Consider the following 18,272-nt stretch of genomic DNA (forward strand, 5'->3'; position numbering starts at 1 on the left):
GACATTAAGTTGAAGCCAAGGGATTCAACAAGCATGACTTTATCCATGTGTTGATCCTTTGAGATTGCAACTCTACCTAGACCCAATACCTTACTTTTACCATTGTCAGCAAATGTGATGTGGCTCTTGTCAGATGAACGTAAGGTTGAGTCCATAAGAAGGCTTCTTTTGCCAGTCATGTGATTTGTACACCCACTGTCAATAATCCATTCTGAAGACTTTGAAGATGCTGGTGTCGTACCCTACAGTGCAGTTAGGGGGATAGGCTTCACGAAGAGAATTGTGAAGCAAAAACATTTGACGAACCAGTGGGTTATGAAAACTTAGATCCAGATTAGGACTAATAGGAGAGTAGCATGCGATTCAGGAACGAAGTACATAATGATGCCATTCGGGCATTTTATCTTGCGCCCTACAAGATTTTTAAGGTCCCCAGCAATAGCGTCAGAAGATTTTGTTTTTCTGCTGGAGACCTTTCCCTGCAAAAGAGAGTTAAGCTTTCTTAACCACCCACATCTTCAAGGGTGGCTTAGAAGCAATAAGTCTAAGTGCACCATCTGAGAATTTTGGCTTTGAAGCCTTAGCAAACAGTCTTGCAGGTGGACAATAGTACTCATAAGAATAAGCAGAATAATTTTTGGTCATATGAACATGACGGTTTGATGAACCGCTCTCATATTCATATGCCTGAGTATGGTTTCCCTGCAAAACATTTGCATTAGTGTGACTCAGGTGACTCCTCTGTTTGTATGAAGCCTTTGGACCGTATGAAGCCTTTGGTCTGAGGTTTGTCTTCTTCAAGTGAGGTGTCATGAAGACATTCACAGGAAGATTTTCCAGACACTTTTTCGGAACCCAGATCTTCTTCATAGGTGGTCCATTCCTGCAGTTAGTACCAATGTACCTGGCAAACACTTCACCGTTCTGATTCTTAAACAGTTTATAGTTTGCATCAAAGGATTCATCAATGATAATGGGGTTAGCACAAGTGAAGCCAGATAAATTGGATGGATCTGCTGAAAATTCCTTTGCAGCAACCCATGTGGTTTTGGGATACTGCTCAGGTTTCCAGTAAGAGCCATCTGCATTTATTTTCCTTACGAACCCAACACCTTCTTTCCTAGGGTTTCGGTTCAGAATCTGCTTCTTGAGGACATCACATAATGTCTGATGTCCTTTAAGACTTTTGTACATCCCTGTTTCAAGCAATGTCTTAAACCTAGCATTCTCATCAGCAATAGCAGTGGTATCCTCAGCAGAGGGGTTAGTTACCACATCAACAGTTGAAGATATTGCAACAGCAGTAGCAGTGGAACATTCAGCAACATAAGTAGCATTATCACGCTCAATGCATTTAAGACATGGTGGTTCAAATCCTTCCTGAGCAGAACTGATCTGTTCGGCGCGAAGTGACTCGTTTTCCTTTTGAAGATCTTCATGAGCCGTTCTCAATTTCTCAAGTTCTTGCTTCCTTTGAAGATAATCATAGGAAAGCTTTTCATGAGTTGTTGAGAGAGTATCAAGACGATCTTAAAGTTCCTGATACTTAATGTGAAGATTTTTTATGTCTTCAATTAAGGATTCAGATCGAGTCATTTCAGCACCCAACAGATCATCGCTTCTGTCTAACAGTTTTTGAATATGTTCCATAGCTTTCTGTTGTTCAGTTGCAATTTTAGCAAGTGTTTTGTAGCTGGGTTTTGAATCACAGTCAGAGTCATCGTCACTAGATGTTTGATAGCGAGTAGTGCGTGTGTTTACCTTGGCACCGCGTGCCATGAAGCAGTAGGTAGGAGTGGAGTCGTTCTTGTCATTTGCATCGGTGTCGATGATGAAGTCATTGTCTTCAGTGTTGAAGATGGACTTGGCGGCGTATGCTGTAGCCAGACTCGCAATGCCAGAATCAGACTCCTCCTCAGACTCCACCTCTGCCTCCTCAGAAGCGGACTCCTCCTCTGAATCCATTTCCTTGCCAACAAACGCATGTGCCTTGCTAGATGAGCTCTTCTTGTGTGATGAAGACTTTGAGGAAGACTTGGAAGAAGACTTTGAGTATTTCTTCTTCTTCTTGTCATCAGAATCATATTCCTTGCTCTTCTTCTTCCTTCTGTTCTCATTGTCCCACTGTGGACACTCAGAGATGAAGTGTCCAGTTTTCTTGCACTTGTGACATGTTTTCTTCTTGTAGTCATGAGCAGAAGCTTCATCATTCCTTGAGCTTGATCGTGAAGATTTTCTGAAGCCTTTCTTCTTGGTGAATTTTTGGAACTTCTTCACTAGCATTGCAAGTTCCCTTCCAATGTCTTCAGGATCATCAGAACTGCTGTCAGATTCTTCTTCAGATGAGGAAACAGTTTTTGCCTTCAAGGCACGAGTTCGCCCATAGTTTGGACCGTAGATATCTCTTTTCTCAGAAAGCTGAAACTCATGTGTGTTGAGCCTCTCAAGTATGTCAGACGGATCGAGTGTCTTAAAATCAAGACGTTCTTGAATCATCAGGGCTAGGATGTCAAACGAACTATCAAGTGATCTCAGCAGCGTCTTGACGATTTCATGTTTGGTGATCTCAGTGCCGCCGAGGGCTTGAAGCTCATTTGTGATGTCAGTGAGCCGGTCAAATGTGTGCTGGACATTCTCATTGTCATTTCGCTTGAAGCGGTTGAAGAGGTTGCGAAGAACACTGATTCTCTGATCTCTCTGGGTTGAGATGCCTTCATTGACCTTGGAGAGCCAGTCCCAGACAAGCTTGGATGTCTTCTAGGCACTCACACGGCCATACTGTCCTTTTGTCAGATGACCACAGATGATATTTTTGGTAGTAGAGTCCAGTTGAGTGAACTTGTTGACATCAGCAGCAGTGACACCTTCTCCAGCCTTGGGAACGCCGTTCTCGACGACATACCATAGGTCGACGTCAATGGCTTCAAGATGCATGCGCATCTTATTCTTCCAGTAGGGATATTTAGTTCCATCAAAGACGGGGCACGCAGCGGAGACTTTGATTGTCCCTGCAGTCGACATAGCTAAAACTCCAGGTGGTTAAACCGAATCACACAGAACAAGGGAGCACCTTGCTCTGATACCAATTGAAAGTGTGTTATATCGACTAGAGGGGGGGTGAATAGGCGATTTTTATGAAAGTCTTCAAAACGTGGGAGTTATGAAGACAAACAGCGAAGATTTTGCCTATTACTATGCAGCGGAAGTTAGATTACACTAGGCAAGCCAAGGTCAAGTATTCAATAGAGTGAAAGCACAATGACAAACAGCTGCAGTGTAATAAGGATCAGGTAGGAAGAAGTTATGAAGTTATGAAGCCAAACAGATCATACATTCATGTTGTGAAGACAAAAGATAGAGCAAGCATGCAATGGCTTCACAATGAGTAACAGTAAGAAAAAGGAAGTGAAGATGAAACCGGTGACTCGTTGAAGACAATGATGTGTTGGACCAGTTCCAGTTGCTGTGACAACTGTACGTCTGGTTGGAGCGGCTAGGTATTTAAACCTTAGGACACACAGTCCCGGACACCCAGTCCTGAACACGCAGCTCAGGACACCAAGTCCTCACCGTATTCTCCTTGAGCTAAGGTCACATAGTCCTCGCCCAATCACTCTGGTAAGTCTTCAAGGTAGACTCCCAAACCTTCACAGACTTCGTTCACTGGCAATCCACAATGTCTCTTGGATGCTCTGAACGCGACGCCTAACCGTCTGGAGGATTCACAGTCCTCAAGTGTAATAAGTCTTCAGATCACACAGACAAGAAGACTTAAGTGATGCCCAATGTTCTCTGGCTCTGGGTGGTTAGGGCTTTTCTCCTCGCTAGGAATTTTCTCTCAAAGGCTTCGAGGTGGGTTGCTCTCAAACGACAAAAGCCGTGCACTGAAATCTAAGCAGCCAACCGTTTATGGTTGTAGGGGGTGGGCTATTTATAGCCACTTGGCAACCCGACCTGATTTGTCCGAAATGACCCTGGGTCACTAAGGAACTGACACGTGTCGCAACGGTCAAATTTCAAACTCTCATGGCAACTTTACTTGGGCTACAAGCAAAGCTGACTTGTCCGGCTCTGAACAAGATTCTCTCTCATTGTCTTCACTCGAAGACATAGGTTTTTGGTTTAGGCATCACTGCAGTCATTCTGACTGGTTCTCCTGGACCCCACTTAACAGTACGGTGGTTCCTATGACTCAACACAAAAGAAAAAGAACTATGAAAGATCTAAGTCTTCGAGCTCCATAGGCTTCATAACGTGTCTTCTTTTGTCATAGTCTTCAATGTGAATATCTTCATATACCACCTTTGGCTTCAATGTCTTCATACATTTTTAGGGGTCATCTCTGGTAGTAAAACCGAATCAATGAGGGACTTCTACCTGTGTTAACCTGCAATTCTCACAAACACATTAGTCCATCAACTAGGTTTGTCGTCAATACTCCAAAACCAACTAGGGGTGGCACTAGATGCACTTACATGGTGAGACGACACCGTATGAACTGTGGTTTGGCAAGAAACCAAAGTTGTCGTTTCTTAAAGTTTGGGGTTGCAATGCTTATGTGAAAAAGTTTCACCCTGATAAGCTCAAACCCAAATCGGAAAAGTGTGTCTTCATAGGATACCCAAAAAGTTACTGTTGGGTACACCTTCTATCACAGATCTAAAGGCAAGACATTCGTTGCTAAGAATGGATCCTTTCTAGAGAAGGAGGTTCTCTCGAAAGAAGTGAGTGGGAGGAAAGTAGAAAACTTGATAAGGTAATTGTACCATCTCCCTTATTGGAAAGTAGTTCATCACAGAAATCTGTTCTTGTGACTACTATAGTAATTAGTGAGGAAGCTAATGATGATGATCATGTAACTTCAGATCAAGTTACTACCGAATCTCGTAGGTAAACTAGAGTGAGATCCGCACCAGAGTGGTACGGTAATCCTGTTCTGGAAGTCATGTTACTAGACCATGACGAACTTGCGAACTATGAGGAAGCGATGATGAGCCCAGATTCCGCGAAATGGTTTGAGGCCATGAAACCTGAGATATGATCCATGTATGAGAACAAAGTATGGACTTTGATGGATTTGCCCGATGATCGGCAAGCCATAGAAAATAAATGGATCTTCAAGAGGAAGACGGACACTGATAGTAGTGTTACTATCTACAAAGCTAGAATTGTTGCAAAAGTTTTCGACAAGTTCAAGGTGTTGACTACGATGAGAGTATCTCACTCGTATCTATGCTTAAGTCTGTCCGAATCATGTTAGCAATTGCCGCATTTTATGAAATCTGGCAAATGGATAAACAAAACTGCATTCCTTAATGGATTTATTAAAGAAGAGTTGTATGTGATGCAACAAGAAGGTTTTGTCAATCCTAAAGGTGCTAACAAAATATGCAAGCTCCAGCGATCCATTTATGGACTGGTGCAAGCATCTCGGAGTTGGAATATACGCTTTGATAAGTTGATCAAAGCATATAGTTTTATACGGACTTGCTGTGAAGCCTGTATTTACTAGAAAGTGAGTGGGAGCACTACAACATTTCTGATAAGTATATGTGAATGACATATTGTTGATCAGAGATAATGTAGAATTATTCTGCAAAGCATAAAGGAGTGTTTGAAAGGAGTTTTTCAAAGAAAGACCTCGGTGAAGCTGCTTACATATTGAGCATCAAGATCTATAGAGATAGATCAAGACGCTTGATAAGTTTTTTTCAATAAGTACAAACCTTGACAAGATTTTGAAGTAGTTCAAAATGGAGCAGTCAAAGAAAGAGTTCTTGCCTGTGTTACAAGGTATGAAATTGAGTAAGACTCAAAGCCCGACCACGGCAGAAGATAGAAAGAGAATTAAAGTCATTCCCTATGCCTCAGCCATAGGTTCTATAAAGTATGCCATGTTGTGTACCAGATCTATTGTATACCCTAAACTGATTTTGGCAAGAGAGTACAATAGTGATCTAGGAGTAGATCACTGGACAGCGGTCAAAATTATCCTTAGTGGAATAAGGATATGTTTCTCGATTATGGAGGTGACAAAAGGTTCGTCCTAAAGAGTTACATCGATGCAAGTTTTGACACTAATCTAGATGACTTTAAGTCTCAATCTGGATACATATTGAAAGTGGGAGCAATTAGCTAGAGTAGCTCCGTGCAGAGCATTGTTGACATAGATATTTGCAAAATACATACGGATCTGAATATGGCAGACCCGTTGACTAAAATTCTCTCACAAGCAAAACATGATCACACCTTAGTACTCTTTGGGTGTTAATCACATAGCGATGTGAACTAGATTACTGAATCTAGTAAACCCTTTGGGTGTTGGTCACATGGCGATGTGAACTATGGGTGTTAATCACATGATGATGTGAACTATCGATGTTAATCACATGGTGATGTGATCTAGATTATTGACTCTAGTGCAAGTGGGAGACTGAAGGAAATATGCCCTAGAGGCAATAATAAAGTTATTATTTATTTCCTTATATCATGATAAAAGTTTATTATTCATGCTAGAATTGTATTAACCGGAAACATAATACATGTGTGAATACATAGACAAACAGAGTGTCACTAGTATGCCTCTACTTGACTAGCTCGTTAATCAAAGATGGTTATGTTTCCTAACCATGGACAAAGAGTTGTCATTTGATTAACGGGATCACATCATTAGTTGAATGATCTGATTGACATGACCCATTCCATTAGCTTAGCACCCGATCGTTTAGTATGTTGCTATTGCTTTCTTCATGACTTATACATGTTCCTATGACTATGAGATTATGCAACTCCCGTTTGCCGGAGGAACACTTTGTGTGCTACCAAACGTCACAACGTAAATGGGTGATTATAAAGGTGCTCTACAGGTGTCTCCAAAGGTACATGTTGGGTTGGCGTATTTCGAGATTAGGATTTGTCACTCCGATTGTCGGAGAGGTATCTCTGGGCCCTCTCGGTAATGCACATCACTTAAGCCTTGCAAGCATTGCAACTAATGAGTTAGTTGCGGGATGATGTATTACAGAACGAGTAAAGAGACTTGCCGGTAACGAGATTGAACTAGGTATGGGATACCGACGATCGAATCTCGGGCAAGTAACATACCGATGACAAAGGGAACAACGTATGTTGTTATGCGGTCTGACCGATAAAAGATCTTCGTAGAATATGTAGGAGCCAATATGAGCATCCAGGTTCCGCTATTGGTTATTGACCGGAGACGTGTCTCGGTCATGTCTACATTGTTCTCGAACCCGTAGGGTCCGCACGCTTAAGGTTACGATGACAGTTATATTATGAGTTTATGCATTTTGATGTACCGAAGGTTGTTCGGAGTCCCGGATGTGATCACGGACATGACGAGGAGTCTCGAAATGGTCGAGACATAAAGATTGATATATTGGAAGCCTATGTTTGGATATCGGAAGTGTTCCACGTGAAATCGGGATTTTACCGGAATACCGGGAGGTTACCGGAACCCCCCGGGAGGTATATGGGCCTTAGTGGGCCTTAGTGGAAGAAGAGAAGACGCAGCCAGGGCTGGGCCGCGCGCCCCTCCACCCCTAGTCCGAATAGGACAAGGAGAGAGGGGGCCGGAGCCCCCCTCCTTCTCTCTCTCTCTCTTTTCCCACCCCACGAATCCTATTCCAACTAGGAAAGGGGGGAGTCCTACTCCCAGAGGGAGTAGGACTCCTCCTGGCGCGCCTCTCCTGGCTGGCCGGCCCCCCTCCCTTGAACCTTTATATACGGAGGTAGGGGCAACCCCTAGAGACACAAGTTGATCCACGTGATCATATTCTTAGCCGTGTGCGGTGCCCCCTTCCACCATAGTCCTTGATAATATTGTAGCGGTGCTTAGGCGAAGCCCTGCGACGGTAGTACATCAAGATCGTCACCACGCCGTCGTGCTGACGGAACTCTTCCCCGACACTTTGCTTGATCAGAGTCCGGGGATCGTCATCGAGCTGAACGTGTGCTAGAACTCGGAGGTGCCGTAGTTTCGGTGCTTGATCGGTCGGGCCGTGGAGACGTACGACTACATCAACCAAGTTAACGCTTCCGTTGTCGATCTACAAGGGTACGTAGATCACACTCTCCCCCTCTCGTTGCTATACATCACCATGATCTTGCGTGTGCGTAGGAATTTTTTTGAAATTACTACGAAACCCAACACACCTGTGGTCGGCTGTTTGGCATGGATCGACATGAGTTCTCACGTTTCGGTGACAAGGACTCCATAGGTGGAAGCCGATGCGGGAGTCACTCGCTCGTGGAGGCGTGATGACGACAACACTTGGTGACAACCTCGACTTTGTGTTTATTCTCTGCGACGTTTTCGTATCTTCGTGTGAGTGGCCAGGTCGGTCAATGTTGCCCTGTGGGGGTTGTTGTGATGGTTTTAGCTTAGGTTTCTGTTAATTAACCGGGCAACCTCTTTTTAATGAATCGAGATCCCTAGGGACCAACTTAAAAATTAAATCCTATGTTTTCCTTCACTATTCCTTTGAAAAAAAGGAGCCTTGACACTCCAATCAGGTAAAGGCTAGATGATCAGTCAGTGGTCACAAGCGGCAATGTCCATTTATAAGGGGTCCTTCAAAACCAAAGAAAAAATACGGATGAAAGTTCAAATTTACCGTCTTCACTCATATGCATGGTTGAGTAGTAGTGCATGTGATACGTGAGGCGTGAAGTGAAACATGGTTGACATGGCTTGTTTGTTTGGGTCGTTGCGTTGAAGTTGCTTTTATAATCCTTTCGGTGGGTTTTCCTGGTGTGTAGCAACTTTAATTTTCAACCGGATTTGCGCAAGTTTTACCTACTTGTCCATTTTGTGGTTTTATTTTCAAGTAGATGCATGAGCAAGAATTGATGAAAGCTTTTATTTAGAGAAAACTTATGCAAGTCTCTCGTCAAAGCCAACACAAGCACGACCGCACTGTGGTCTTCTGCACAAACCACATCGTCGTGTAGTTCAGTTTACATATATATACAGTCCCAAAGAACGAACCAAACAATCAAAGAATGGTGTGGATAGCTAACACTAACTAATCCTTCTTCTGGTGGGCGTGCGCGGCCAGGGCCACGGGCGACGACGGCTCCGTGATGCCGGCGCGGGGCGAGGGCGAGCGGCAGGTCGGAGAGCAGCGCGACCATGCGGCGGGCGCTGAGGGCGCGCGTCGAGGGGAGGCCGAGGGTCTTGGTGATGGAGAAGACGGAGGAGGGCTGGGCGAGGATGAGGTACACCAGCGCCTGCACCAGCACGAACAGCCCCACCTTCAGCAGCGCCCCGTGCTGGCTCACCATCTCCAACTCCATGCCAACTAAGAGCATCTCCAACATCCGCGCTAAGCGCCGCGCGTAAAAAACCTGTTTACCGCGCGCGCTGCGCCTGATTTTGCGCGCCCGCCTGCGTTGGCTCCAGCAGCCGCGCTATAATGCAGCGCGCGCACGCCGCTCCAGCAGAGTGTAAAAATACAGCGCGCGTGACTCGCCGGGCATTTTGCATATATGATATTTTGGGCAAAAATGAACATGTGAAATTTGACACAAATAAGTTGATGGATAAAAGTTCATGCCCACAAGTTCAAAATCATGCCCACAAGTTTATCCAACCAAGTTCAAATGCAAACTAAAGTTCAAGACATGAAAGACACATCAATCTTCATCTTCCTCGTCTTCGTCTTCGTCCTCATCTTCCGAAGACGACTCCCGGCATCGTGGTCATCCGTGGTGGCAAAAAGAGGCTGCGCGCGAGGCCGACGCTCGGCGGAGCTCCGGCGGTGGCGACGCCAGCGCTTCCCGCGCTAGGGTTTCCGGCGGCGGCGACGGGGGGTCGCGGCTGTACAGCGGGGTGAGCGGGGCGGTGTGCGCGTCCATGGGTGGGTGGCAGGGCGCCGGCGCCGGCGCGCGCGGGGCATAGGACGAGGAGAGGAGAGAGTGCGGCGCGAACGCTCGAGTGTGCCGCGCGCTGTAGCTGGCGCCCGAAATACGCCGCGCAGGTAAGTGTTTTCAACCGCGCGCTCAACCCGTTATAACGCGCGCGCCGTTTTTGCGCGCCCGCTGAAGCGACCCGCCGCGTTGCGCACGCGCTAAAACGGTCTAATTTATGGCGCGGCGCTAGTTTAGCGCGGCTGTTGGAGATACTCTGCTAGAGTAACTCCCGAGCTCTAGATCACACGAAACCAGCGAGTTCAGTAGGCAGTCTCTTCTTTCCCTGAGAGGCCGAGACTGATCAGAATCCCTCAAGAATACGCTGCTTGCTTGATTGATGTGTTTGTGAGGTCTGAAGGCGCGGGGCGCGCACTTATATAACGGCGAGACGAGACGCCGATTTGACCGCTGCCGGCTGGGGTAGGGACGTAGGGTGCAACGCAAAGATGCTTCGCCGGCCAGTCGTTTGGGGTGGTTCGGCGAAAGGCGACGCCAATCCCACGGGGTTGGAATTGGATGGACGCTGGCTGCTCGACCTGCTCCGTGCTCCGCTCACCGCTCACGTGTGCGGACATTATAATATTGCTCGGGAGCCTACGTTAAAGTCGTAAACTACTATAGTACTCCTCTTGGTGTCGCCGCCGGTCAAACCCAACAGTTGGAACCGGTCCTGCCTCTCGAATTTCAAGTGATAGAGTAGCGCGTGTTTATATGATTGCAGCTTTTAAAAAAAAAAGAACTGCCGATGGGCTTGATGATACCTCGTACGAGATTTCACTACAAACTATATACGGACGTATATAGATATAGTTTAAAGTATAGAATCACTCATTATATTTCGTATATAGTCCATAGTGAAATATCTAAAAAAATATATATTTAGAAACGGAGGAAGTGGAAGTATTTCGCAGCTCATACGGTGCAAGATTACGGGGCCCAGGAAGGCTGATGAACCCAGCTGCCCTTTTACCCAAGGTCTTCAAACTAAAGCACGTAGCTAATCGCCTAAGCGGAAGAGATTCCGACTCCCCCGTCGAGTCAGCTCGATCTTATCCAACAGCTGACAAAGCAGTGACAAAGCTATTCAGTGCTCCTTTGGTTTGCAAAACTCTAAAAACGTGGCAACAAAAAAACACATGGGTAGAACAAGAATGCATGTGCAAAATAGAGAACTTGTGGACATGAGAGTTCCGTCAACTTCGGTGTTTGATTCATGGGAATTACGAAAACATAGAAATGCTAATAACCACGATCAAACCACATGAAAATTTATAGCTAGATAGGTTGTTATTATGCGACAAAAAATTTACTCTCGTTCTTCGTGCATAGAAACTTGAAGAAGAAAAGGTTTAGTTGGATGTTAGAATTCCAGCGTGTCTGGGTTGAATATAAGTTTAAGCCTCCTTTGGTTTGTAGAATTTTGTAGAAATTATATAGGATAGGATTTGCAAAGGAAAAATTTCATTGAAGCCCTTTGGTTTGTAGGAATGGATTCCTATTTCTATGAAGGATAGGAATCAATCCTTCATGTTTTGGAGGGGGAAAAACATTAGCCTAGACTCAATGAAAAAAATCATATCCTATACACCAAATGGCATCTCTTTCTCTATAGGAATTGACATGTGTGTAATCTCACTTCCTATGATTTTCCTATTCCTATAAAATTTCTATCCTATGAACCAAAGAAGGCCTTAAAGGAAAAATCGCTTCATTCTTCTCGTTCCTTTAAACCAAAGACAAGAATAGTAGCATCGCATGAAAATTTCATATTCCTACGTTTCCATCCCTAGCACCTAACAGAGCAGCATGACAAATCTTAAAACTGCCCGAGTCAACACCACTGGGCCATGGCCCACCACTCCCTCCCTCCCCTTGTTGTCGCTGGAGTAGCCCGTCGAGCTAAGCTTGGGTGGTGGACGGCGGCGGCGGGGTAGTCTTCTCCTCGTCAGGCGGCAGTCGCTCGAGGTGGGGGAGGTTTGATACCATTCCGGCTACCTGGCTCGGCAACTCAAGGCGGGCCAATGACCTGATAAGGCGGCAGGTGCCCAAGGTGGGGGAAGGTCGATCCCCTTTTGGCTGCGTGGCTCAGCGGCTCCAGCGGTGGCGCATGTAGGCTCTCTGGGGTTCGCCCTGGTGGCTCTTCTCCAACATGGTAGACCCTAGTAGTGTCTCTCGCAAGTGGCAGTAATGTCTGCTTCGTCGATGGGCTCCGTGTCTACGACCGGGCATTCATCTCCGGCGAGTCGGGGCGGATGCAACCCCTCTTCCTACTCTGTGGAGCTCGTTTTTGCGCTGGCTGGCGGTGTGTCGTCCTTTTGTGGCCTTCGTGGTGGTGCAGTGGCGGTGGGATGCCAGATTCGACATTAGTGGCTGGTGACAGGGATTGTGGTGGCTCCTACATGGTCATAGTGCGGTGGCTACGTGGGAGGTGCGCCGGCTAGCGGAGGTGTGGTGTGTGGGCGTGTGGTGTTGGGCGATGCTCCGAGCGAAAGCTTGCCGGTTCGGCGTCCGTGGACATCGTTTTACCTCCTTGGAGGCGCCGTCACGGAGTCCACCCCCTGCATACCCTTGGATCTGGTACTTCAGGTGAAAACCTAAGGCTCGGTCAGGTCGGGCGACGGTGTCGGCATCATCGCTTCACTCTTTGGGCATCTTGAAGACCTTTGGATCCCATTCATGCTCTCCAAGCGCTAGATGCTCACAGCGTTGCAGTCGGTAGGTGCCTGACCGACAATGTAGGGTCACGGCAAGGTTTCGATTGTCGGTTGTTTCCCAACGAGCTTGACATGTCTCTCCTGGGTCTTGTAATATTGTCACGCAGTCAGAGCTGCCTTAGAGATGCATATGCAATGACGATGACAAGTGGCTAGTGGTCTTCGAGGAAGTGTTGGTTGGCGCTAGCTCTGCCCATTTTTCCTGGGTTTTGACAGTCTTCTTAGTCGGAGCTCTCTGGACACCTACACTTGTGCCCGTCTGTTTGGCACGGGTCGACATGGGTTCTGACGTTTCGCCGACAAGGACTCCATTGGTGGAAGTCGATGCTAGAGTCACTGGCTCGTGGAGGAGTGATGATGATGACACTTGGTGACGACCTCAACTTCGTGTTTCTTCTCTGCAACGTTTTCGTATCTTCATGTGAATGGCCAAGTCAGTCAATGTTGCCATGTGTGCGCTGGTATGACGGTTTCAGCCTAGTTTTTTTATTAATTAAATGGACAGCCTATTTTTAATGAATCGACATCCCTAGCGACCGGCCTAAAAATAAACCCTATATTTTCTTTCAATATTCTTTTGAACCAAAAGAGCCTTGGTACTCCAATCGGATAAAGGCTAGGTGATCAGTCAGTGGTCACAAGCAACAATGTCCATTTATAAGGACGTCAAAAAAATGTCCATTTATATGGGGTCCTTAAAAACAAAGAAAAAATACACAGAAAGGTTCAATTCTACCGTCTTCACTCATATGCATGGTTGAGTAGTAGTACATGTGATACGTGAGGCGTGAAGTAAAACATGGTTAACATGGCTTTGCGACAGCGTTGGTGGCCGAGAAGACGTCAAGGGCGACATAGGACATGTTATAGAAGATGTTGAGGACGGGGCGAGGGAAATAGCCAAATGGGGTTCATCGGCTCCAACGAGAAGGAGGCTGATGGGTTCCCTTAGAGCAATGCGACATTGTTGTGATTCATTGGTTTGTTTGATCCCTCCTTATTCCACTTGAATCAGATCTATACGCCTTAGTTTTTTTCTTCAGTAGAACATGATCCAGGGCATAATTTCATGTGCTGAGGTTGGCTTATTTAATTTAGTATGACATAATATTTGTTGCTAATAATGTTATAAGTTCAGATTTGTAAATGCAATATTACCTTCCATGTATATGGATTGAACAAAATATAAATTCAAGTGGAATGTCAAGCTTTAATTTGTACTGATATACAGTATGCTATAGGTTTGCTATATGTGTAGAATAGAATTTTTCTGAGCCAACTGGACACATGCTCGGGACCCGAACATAGCCTCTTCCCCAAGAAAAGTCTAGGGTTCCCCTGCCTCCCGCCGGTGTCGCTGTCGGTCCGCCTCGTCTCCGGTGGCCTTAGGGTCATGGTGGCGTGGTGGATCTCGGCCATTGTCGGCGGGAGGGGGGGGGCTCTGTTTTCAGTTGTTTTTTCGTGTTTTGTTAGGGTTTGTGTCCTGCTCAGGAAGACGAGACGGTGGTGGCTCCCTGAAGGTAGAATAAGGTTCTCCCCGCCTAGCCTCCCCCCCGGTCCCGATGGTGTGTCTAGCATCATCGGTGGGTGTGTGGAGATATGTCCCCGGCGGATCTGTCCTTGATGGATTTGCTTGGATCTGGTCGTAGTTCGTCTACGTTCATGTGTTTTCAGGTCGGATCCTTCTGATCTACGCTACTCTTCATCGGCAGCGGTTGTTGTGCTGCTGCGCTGGTCCTACGGGGCCTTAGCACGACAACTTTCCGACTGTCTACTACAACAAGTTTTGCCCAACTCCGGCGAGGGAGGGCGATGACGGCGGCGCGCCTTCGGCTCGCTTCAGTGCTTGTAGTCGTCGCTAGGTGTTCTACGAATCTGGATGTAATTTTTATTATTTCCGGTGTTTGTTGTACTACCATGATTGAAGATGAATAGATTGAAAGTTTTTTTGCAAAAAAAAAGAATATGATTTTTCTCCTTATAGAGAATCTTGTAGATGGAGTAGTCGTTGTTCATATAATTGTGAAACTTGGCATGATCTTACCATGAACCAACTCACAAAGTTATCTCCATCAGTACTTTATTCACTTAACTTGCTTTTCAGTGAGAATAGTAGGTTAAAAGCATATTGGAAAAAATATTTACACGGATTACATGTATGCAATTTACATGGGGCTACCAAATGTTAGAGATCCACAAAGTTCGAAGTTGTGCGCAATGGTCGCTGGAGTGGTTACCATGCTAAGAGCAAAACCTATTGTTAAAGAATACCATGTTATTCATCATTGTTGACCTTATACTATCACATTCAGTGAGATTGCCTGATACTTGATTGTTGTGTTTCTACTTAAAACACACTTTGTGACTATCTTCCAGTAGGATGTTGTTTGATCAAGCTACTGTAGTTGCACCCGAGATGAGGGAATGGTAAATTGGAGATGCTGATTATAAATATTTTACTGCTTACATATTGTTCATGAAAACATCAAGTAATTATAAGGATCATTTTTCATTAAAAAAGTATCATTTACAAACGCCAACAATCATATCGGATGACTGTTTTCCTGGCCTTCAAAGAAGAAATATCATAAAAGTTGAACCCGGCTGGAGGGGCCTCAATTCTTCTGAGGCAAGAAAAGTAGGTGAGATCTGTGCAAAATCTTTTGAGCTATGAATAGTAGATGCGAAATGCTTAAAAAAGGCAAAGGTTCACTGAACGTAAATGCCTAAATGATACGGTTTTTCAGTCATGTTCGATTCAGCTAACGCTGCTTGTCAAATTCCAGAAGTTTTTTTCTCACTGGACTCGTGGGGAATTACTTCAATAATAATCAATACGTTGACCCTCATCTGGAAAAATGACCTACGTATTGCCAAATTGAATTTCCTTCTGATTTGCTATATGAGGAGTGAGGCTCCGTCATATAAATAATAGTATCTTTTCAAAAAATAGAAGCAAATATTACATTTCTTGAGAGCACTTCCGTGAGAGCGACTCGAGTAATAATATTATAATCTCTGCACACGTGAGCGGTGAGCAGAGCACGGAGCAGGTCGAGCGGTTTCCATCCAACCCCGTGGAACTGGCGTTGCCTTTCGCCGAACCACCCGAAACTCCACACCCCAAGTTGGCGACCGATCGACGAAGCAACTTTGCATTGCACCCTCACCCCGGCAGCGGTCAAGCCGGCGTCTCGCCGTTATATAAGCGCGTAGCCCACACCGCCAGACCTCACAAACACATCAAACAAGCAACATATTCTCGAGAGATTCTGAGTGGATCATTCTTATCCACTCAGGGAAGAAACTGCTTGGTGAATTCGCTGGTGCCGTGTGATCAAAGCTCGGGAGTCGGAATGGAGCTGGAGATGGCGAGCCAGCACGGTGCCTTGCTGAAGGTGGGGCTGTTCGTGCTGGTGCAGGCGCTGGTGTACCTCATCCTCGCCCAGTCCTCCTCCGTCTTCTCCACCACCAAGACCCTCTGCCCTCCCCCGGCGCGCTCCCACAGCGCCCGCCGCATGGTCGCGCTGCTCTCCGACCTGCCGCTCGGCGGCGAGCCCTCGCCCCGCGCCGGCATCGTGGAGCCGTCGTCGCCCGTGGCCCTGGCCGCCCACGCCCACCAGAAGGAGGATTAGTTGACCGGACCACGATGATTCGCGGCGCGGACAAGGATCGAGCTGGGGGAGGCAGCTATAGAGCGAGCATATGTCTGCCGAGCTAGCACCTAGCAGTTGGTGCCTGCCGTAGGAGTTCGCTAGCTATTCACGCCATTCTTTGGTGGCCCTTTGATTGGTTGGATGGTTCTTTTGAGATTTCATAGTATGTAAACTACGCGCCGTTTTGGGTTGTACAAATGACCATCTAAGATTGTGTTTTGGTTACAGTGAGGTTGTGCTTGTGTTTTGAGGAGACTTGTGATGAACATAACACTCGTTTGTATTATGACCTATTTGTGAAATCTCATCTAGATGAGAATTAACAAAATCTCATCCGACTCCTATACTATTTGATTAAAAAAATTCGCACAAATACTCACGTAAGATTCAATGATGTAGGAGTTAGATGAGACATGATTATTTCTCATATAATAAGAGCAGACACACCCATATCATGAAATTTTCGGTCTCTTCTGTCCACCGGTAGGGGTGACACTCCTCGGTCCAGAGAGGAGGGAAGCTGGCCCCTTTGCGATGAAAATTTGGTGGAGACTTTGTGGCATAGTCTTAGGTATCGGTTCTTAGGTTTTTTCTTATTGTGGTTCGGCCACTCATGTGCTACTTCATGATGACAAACGGATGGGGGTACAACAGGCGCACTTTCGGTGCTTTGTTGGTGTTATTGTTTGTGTGTATTAGTTTTTCTTTGAACGACCTGTATAAGAGTTTTCTCTACACCTTGTATTGTTCGGCCATTTGGGGCGAAAGTCTGCTTTTGAAAAAGTGTGGTGAATTGTTCGGCCATTTGGGGCGAAAGTCTGCTTTTGAAAAAGTGTGGTGAGTTATTGCCAAGATTTTCGTGAGGATTTGATGACCTAAAGTGTCTTTGAGTGCCTAGTATACGAGTTTGTTAGTTATTTACTTCACACCATTCTTTAATTGATTGGCGTGTTCTTTCTGGATTGGTTTGATTGGTTGGTTTTCTTATCGGATTGGATATGTAAACTACATAAGCTTAAGATTACAATGACAACTCCAGGTCAAGACGAGACTCACGAACGTGGAAGACCTAGCCCACACCATGCATGTAAGATGGAGGAAGGAAAGCTCTCATTTCCTTCTATTCTCATATATTAGACTCTCCGTAGCCCACTATACATCATTTCAATCCCTTGCACGATGTATACCCACTATGAATAACAATAGGAAGATATCGGGTATTTACCGACCATGTGCGGAAGATTGCAGCGTCGATGAATTCATCTTCGACTGCAGAGCTCTGCTAACCTCATCTCACCGTCAGATGCTCAAAAACCAAAGCTGTGTTTGCTCGTTCGGTCATTGTAGGTGGATTTTTCTCTTTTATGTAGTATACTCGCTGGATAGGTCTGGTTTTATTGCTTTTCTTCTTTCTTTTCATTGTGCTTTCCTTTATGGTTTCTATGTCTTTCTCTTTTACTTCTTTTTCTGTGTGTGTTTTTTACGTTTGTCATTCTCTTTTGACCAGTTTTCTGCGTTTCTTCATCGGGTTTCTTTGTTTTTCTTTGATTATCTTTTTTGGCGTTTTTTCACCATGTTCTTCGTTTACCTTCAGTTTCCTATTTATTGTCGTTTCTTCAATGGTTTTCTTTGGGTTTTTTTCTCTCTCTTTTTCATATACAGGTGGACACATTTATTTGTACACATTGAACATTTTTCAAATACATGTTTTCCAATTTTTTTATGCATGCAATATATTTTTCAAACAAACGTTAAGAATTATTTTTAGTTTTTACTACTATTTTTAAAATGTATAATTCTTTACATTGTATAATTCAAAAACCACCAAAACATTTTGTACATTGTATATTTCTTTTAAAATGTCACTACTATTTTTACAAACGTGTGGTTTTTTGAAATGTCACATTTATTTTTTTGAATGATATAAAAGAATTTTTCCATGCTACACAATATTTTCACATTGTATAAA

General features: G+C 45.2%; 1 protein-coding gene and 1 pseudogene across 1 annotated transcript; one reads left to right on the forward strand and one right to left on the reverse strand.

Annotated features, from left to right (window-relative positions):
• Positions 1-8,970: 8,970 nt before the first annotated feature.
• On the reverse strand, positions 8,971-10,264 carry LOC125556136 (uncharacterized; annotated as a pseudogene).
• A 5,591-nt stretch (positions 10,265-15,855) lies between these two features.
• Positions 15,856-16,528, forward strand: LOC125556137 (uncharacterized). The gene has a single exon (XM_048718924.2). It carries the CDS (start codon positions 16,004-16,006, stop codon positions 16,280-16,282), a length of 279 nt encoding a protein of 92 aa, XP_048574881.2. The 5' UTR covers positions 15,856-16,003; the 3' UTR covers positions 16,283-16,528.
• Positions 16,529-18,272: the final 1,744 nt, after the last annotated feature.

Source organism: Triticum urartu, chromosome 5A, assembly GCF_056163025.1.
Source record: "Triticum urartu cultivar PI428250 chromosome 5A, HENAU_Tu73, whole genome shotgun sequence".
NCBI classification, from domain to species: Eukaryota; Viridiplantae; Streptophyta; class Magnoliopsida; order Poales; family Poaceae; genus Triticum; species Triticum urartu.

Bases quoted from the DNA above. Each gene is read 5' to 3' on its own strand.
- LOC125556137 (XM_048718924.2), top strand. From the start codon at position 16,004: ATGGAGCTGGAGATGGCGAGCCAGCACGGTGCCTTGCTGAAGGTGGGG.